The sequence below is a fragment of the Simochromis diagramma genome, unplaced genomic scaffold, assembly GCF_900408965.1.
Source record: "Simochromis diagramma unplaced genomic scaffold, fSimDia1.1 OVJJ01000304.1, whole genome shotgun sequence".
In the NCBI taxonomy this organism is placed as follows: Eukaryota; Metazoa; Chordata; class Actinopteri; order Cichliformes; family Cichlidae; genus Simochromis; species Simochromis diagramma.
In genome coordinates this window covers 731634-736254 of record NW_024387030.1, presented here as the reverse complement: position 1 = coordinate 736254, position 4621 = coordinate 731634, and the positions used below count along the sequence as shown (strand labels likewise).

Below are 4621 nucleotides of genomic sequence, written 5' to 3'. Positions count from 1 at the left end.
AATAAAACCCCAAACCATGTCAGAGCTTTAGACATCCATTGTTGTATCTCTCTCCTGCCCAACTCTACATATTGACAATGAATTGAACCAAAAATAACACATTTGGATTAATAACACCACTGATTGTCAGTCCAGTTCTTTTGCAATTTGGCATACCTCTGCCTATTCTCCCTGTTTCCCTACCTTAAGCATGGCGTTTTGACACCCTTGAACTGAGACCATTTCTGATGAGACCAGACGCATTTCTGGCCATGTCCACAATAATAAGTTTTCATTTGAAAATGCATCTTTTTCTCTCTGTTTTGACCTTCCGTCCAAACTGAGACGGCGTCTTTGGTCAAGGAAAACTGAGCTTTTTGAAAATGCTCTCCAAAGCGGATACATTTGAAAACGCTGTTTTCGCGTCTCAGTGTGGACCGAGAACCTTGGGCCTTTTCGAAAACGATGATGTATTTTAGTCATGTGACCAATTAAACTAAGATTACGCAGGGCATTATAGAGCAGTCGTTTTGTTTGCTCTCAATTCTGACAGCCCTACTAAAGATTAATATCAGTTTGTACATGCTCCAGATAGCTTTTCTTCAAATTCTGTAATTCTCACTCGCTTTTGCAACTTTGTACTTTTGTGTTTAATCGTAGCAACAACTCCACCTCATTGTCAGTCCATTTAAAAAACTCGGTGCTTTTCCTCGACATTTTGCCGCGATGTTTCAAATAAACGGCAGACAGAAATGATGCAGGTTGAATTGTCTTACGTGTCACCCATGAGCAATACAGTAACGTAGCATTTTCGACTGTTTCAGTGTGGATGAACAACTGTTCGGAAATGCTTGAAAACGATAGTGTGGACGCGGAGCGTTTTTAGACGAAAACACCGTTTTCAAATTGATCTGGATTAGTGTTTGTGACCTTCAGACATCCTGAAAAACAATTGCTAAAAAAACTTTAAAATAATAAGAAATGAGGGGTATCTCAAGACCTTTAGACAAAAAGTAACAACCATGGGCAACTAATAATGACTGGCACACAAAAGTATATTTGGTTGTGTTTGATTACAGTTTCACTCGATTGGTTTGGGTCATTTCTTGAAACCGAGATGACATTCTCAAAACCATAAGGTCATTTGGCCAAACAGTCTTACAGTCCTGCCCAACATTATAGCTCACTAGCAAAATCAAATATCTTTCCCCAAACTCTTCGTCCATGCTTCAAAAGCAGATTCCTTTCCCATATAAAAGGTCAGTACAGTCAAAATAGCACAGATCCTTCTCAATTGCCTTGGCACATGTGCATTCATTTAGTGCTTTTGTCAAAATAACCTGGATGGTTTAGCACAACACCATGGATCCCCTGCAAAAGCTCATATCTCTCCCAAAAGAGTTTATCCATGTGTCAAAACTAAATATCCTTCTCATATAAATAGTCAATGCCCCCAAAATGCATTATACCTTTGGCATTGTTTAAGCACTGCAAGTCAAAATGCTTAGACGTTCTGTCACTGAGGCACAGGTCTAGCAACAGAATACCACTATGAATAAAACTAAAAGATTTTACAGTAAAATCAGCCTCCAATAAACCACTCATACTCAAGGACACTGTAAACATTTTTATTCGTACAAAGAAATGTTAACATTAGAGAACATACTGTGAAAAGAAAACATATACAGGATTCTGTAAATGTGAACAGTTATAAACACAAACAAAAAACAAAAAAAAACAAAAAAACTCTAGCCTACCATACTGTAAATAAAGTTTCAGAACTATAGTACAGTAATATTTTCAGTGGTCGCCATTGTCACCCTCTCCTTCCTGGCCACCATCCTCATCCCCCTGGCCATCGACGCGCTGCTCTCTGTCAGGCCATAAATTCTCATCCACATCGCAACGGATATTTTCTCTTGCGATGCAGCGAGGGAAGAAACGGCGTGAATGTCTCAACCATCCCCTACATTGATCCCCTGTGATGTCCTCACATGCAGCATCCATTGCATGCAGCAGGGCCCTCTGGTCTTGAGCCTGATGCTCATACACCCTCCACCTCCAAGCTGAAAAAAACTCCTCAATTGGATTTAGGAAAGGAGAGTAAGGTGGAAGAAACTCCATTAGCATCCGGGGATGGGTGGTGAACCAGGTTCTGATGCGTGGGCCGCGGTGGAAGTTCACATTATCCCACACAATGACATAATGTGGTAGCTGAGGTCCTTCTTCACCTCTCTCATTTTCTGGGATCAGATCAGTATAAAGGTGGTCCAAAAAATTGAGGAGCTTTTGTGTATTGTAGGGCCCTAAACTGGGAATGTGTGTGGCCACACCTCTTTCTGATATAGCGGCACACATTGTTATATTTGCTCCTCGCTGGCCTGGGACATCCACAGTGGCTCGGTGGCCAATGATGTTACGGCCACGCCTTCGACCTTTGGCCAGGTTGAAGCCAGCTTCATCAACGAACACTAGGATGTGAGGGGTTTCGTTGCCTTCTAATGCCATTATTCTCTACAATAGAATAGAAATAAATCTAATCAGTCAAGTAGAGACAGATACTGCAGGGAGGATCTAAAGTACTGTAAAAACAGGGAGTGGAAAACTGAAGACAATTTCTAGGCAAAATGCTCTAGTCACACAAAGCTGGATTCTGAAGGTAAAAAGGACAACGCAAAACAAAAAAACAGTGGTAACCATGTCTTACTGTAATAGTGTTACAATGATAGACAACCAGTAGTTGACTTACATGCACATACTGGTACCGCAGCCCTTTCACTCTGTCAGAGTTTCTCTCAAATGGTACCCTGTAAATCTGTTTCATGGCCATCTGATGTTTCTTCAATACCCGGTCTATTGTGGAGATGCTGATAGAGTTTATATTTTGGAACATTACATTGTCTAGCAGGATTGCATTACGAATCTGTCTCAGTGTGATGGCATTATTTGCAATGACCATGTTGCATATTTCTCGTTCTTGTTGTTCATTTAGAAGTTTTCTTCTGCCACCCACTTGAGGCTGTCGTCCAATCCTAGACATACAGGTCAAAGGTCAACACTGTAAATTTGTTACAAAATGAGTTATCAATGTAATTGTACTGCTGTTTTATGGTACTAAAAGTGCGATGCACTGCACAGTGACTGGAATACTATTCACAGTATTTTCTCCATTTTTTTTTCTTTGTCATTTTTATAGTATCATATAACATCACATGAAGATATTACAGTACTCTAGGCCTACACACACACCAACACTGAATAGTTCAATAGCATAGTTCTGTACCTGTTTTCCCTGCGAAAGGTTTGGATGATGGAGGAGACTGTAGATCGAGGCACATTAGGCTGCACTCGGCGACCTGCCTCTGCCATTGTGAGGCGATGGTTTATAACGTGGTCAATAAGGGTGGCCCGGATTTCATCTGGGACATCATGGTGCCTCCGTGCTCCTCGGCCTCTTCCCCCTATTCCTCCACGCATTCTCACTCCTCCTCTTCCTCTTCTTCTTCCTCCTCTTCCTCGAGCAGGAAGTTGCTGTTGTACTTGGCGAGGTGCTTCCATGTTCACACTGCAAATGAAACTGGCCCCGGGCCAAGCTCTGTCTATATACTTTTGGCAGCAGTCATAATCATAGACAACACCTGTCAGGTATCTAAACAACCTGTTTGATTGGTCATCTGAGATGTGGGAAACTGCTCCTTCGTTAGTTCTAATTTCACCTGATTGATTGTCAAGTACTGTCATAACTTTATCAAATGTTCCAAGATATTCTTTCATGGTATTATATCTTTGACTAATTTTGACAGTTGAACAGACAATTGTGCATATGATGACTTACACAATGAAACCATGCTGATATGTTTTGGAGTGAGTAACCATTTCACTGAAAAATCAACTAATCAGTTTAGATCGCCAAGATCTATTTATTTGGAAAATGTGCTAAATGTGGGCTCATTGTGCTAACTGTAGCTACTTGTACATAATCATTTGAAAAGAAGCACAGAGTCACTTGAGACATGTACTAAAGCATTTGCAATTTGATAAAACCAATGAAAAATGACATTCTGTTGTGAACAATTGCAAGGTGGTTTGGAGATTTGTCCATGTTATTTTGAGAATGTCATCTCGGTTTCAAGAAATGAGCCAAACCAATCGAGAAAAACTGTAATACAGATTGACACAGGTGGTACAAATGTGCCGTGAAACCATGCCAGAAATGTCTGTAAAGTCACTTCTGAAAGTACACACTTCAAAATGTAACAAAAAGCTAACTTTCAAAGAGAGGCAGGGTATGTAATTGAACAATAATTGTGCACATTAAGAGAAATTTTCCCCTTGGAAGAAATGACAGCGGTGCACATGAAAAGCCACAAATTGGTGTTACAGAAATGCCTTAAAAGAGCCAGAGGGAGAGAAGTTTTAAACCACCTTCTTGCCGACACATAGCAAGGCAGTCACATTGTGAAGTCGGTGTGAATGTCACACTGTCGTCTTTGGAAAGTTACAGAAATGCTCAGACACGGATCTCCCTAATCCAAGCCTAGCCCTCAAAAGAACAGTGTTGGAGGGTTTCTGAAGCTTTCCATTTAAAGCCGATAGAGTATGCCCATCAAGTTGAACCTAATAATATTTCTGCTAACATTTG

At 40.7% G+C, this 4621-nt stretch overlaps 1 protein-coding gene across 1 annotated transcript; it reads right to left on the bottom strand.

The window, feature by feature from the left end:
• Positions 1-988: 988 nt before the first annotated feature.
• Positions 989-4143, bottom strand: LOC120740429. The gene is made up of 3 exons (XM_040042821.1): positions 3263-4143; positions 2729-3011; positions 989-2493 (listed from the first exon to the last, which is right to left on the bottom strand). Exons 1-3 carry the CDS (start codon positions 3751-3753, stop codon positions 1780-1782), a joined length of 1488 nt encoding a protein of 495 aa, XP_039898755.1. The 5' UTR covers positions 3754-4143; the 3' UTR covers positions 989-1779.
• Between the last annotated feature and the right edge of the window lie 478 nt (positions 4144-4621).

What these genes read in the sequence shown, in the direction of transcription:
- LOC120740429 (XM_040042821.1), bottom strand. Translation starts at nt 3,753, where the DNA reads ATGAAAGAATATCTTGGAACATTTGATAAAGTTATGACAGTACTTGAC. An exon ending in ACCTTTCGCAGGGAAAACAG is followed by an intron (nt 3,012 to 3,262) that starts GTACAGAACTAT and finishes CTGTATGTCTAG; the next exon opens with GATTGGACGACAGCCTCAAG. An exon ending in TGCGGTACCAGTATGTGCAT is followed by an intron (nt 2,494 to 2,728) that starts GTAAGTCAACTA and finishes ATTCTATTGTAG; the next exon opens with AGAATAATGGCATTAGAAGG.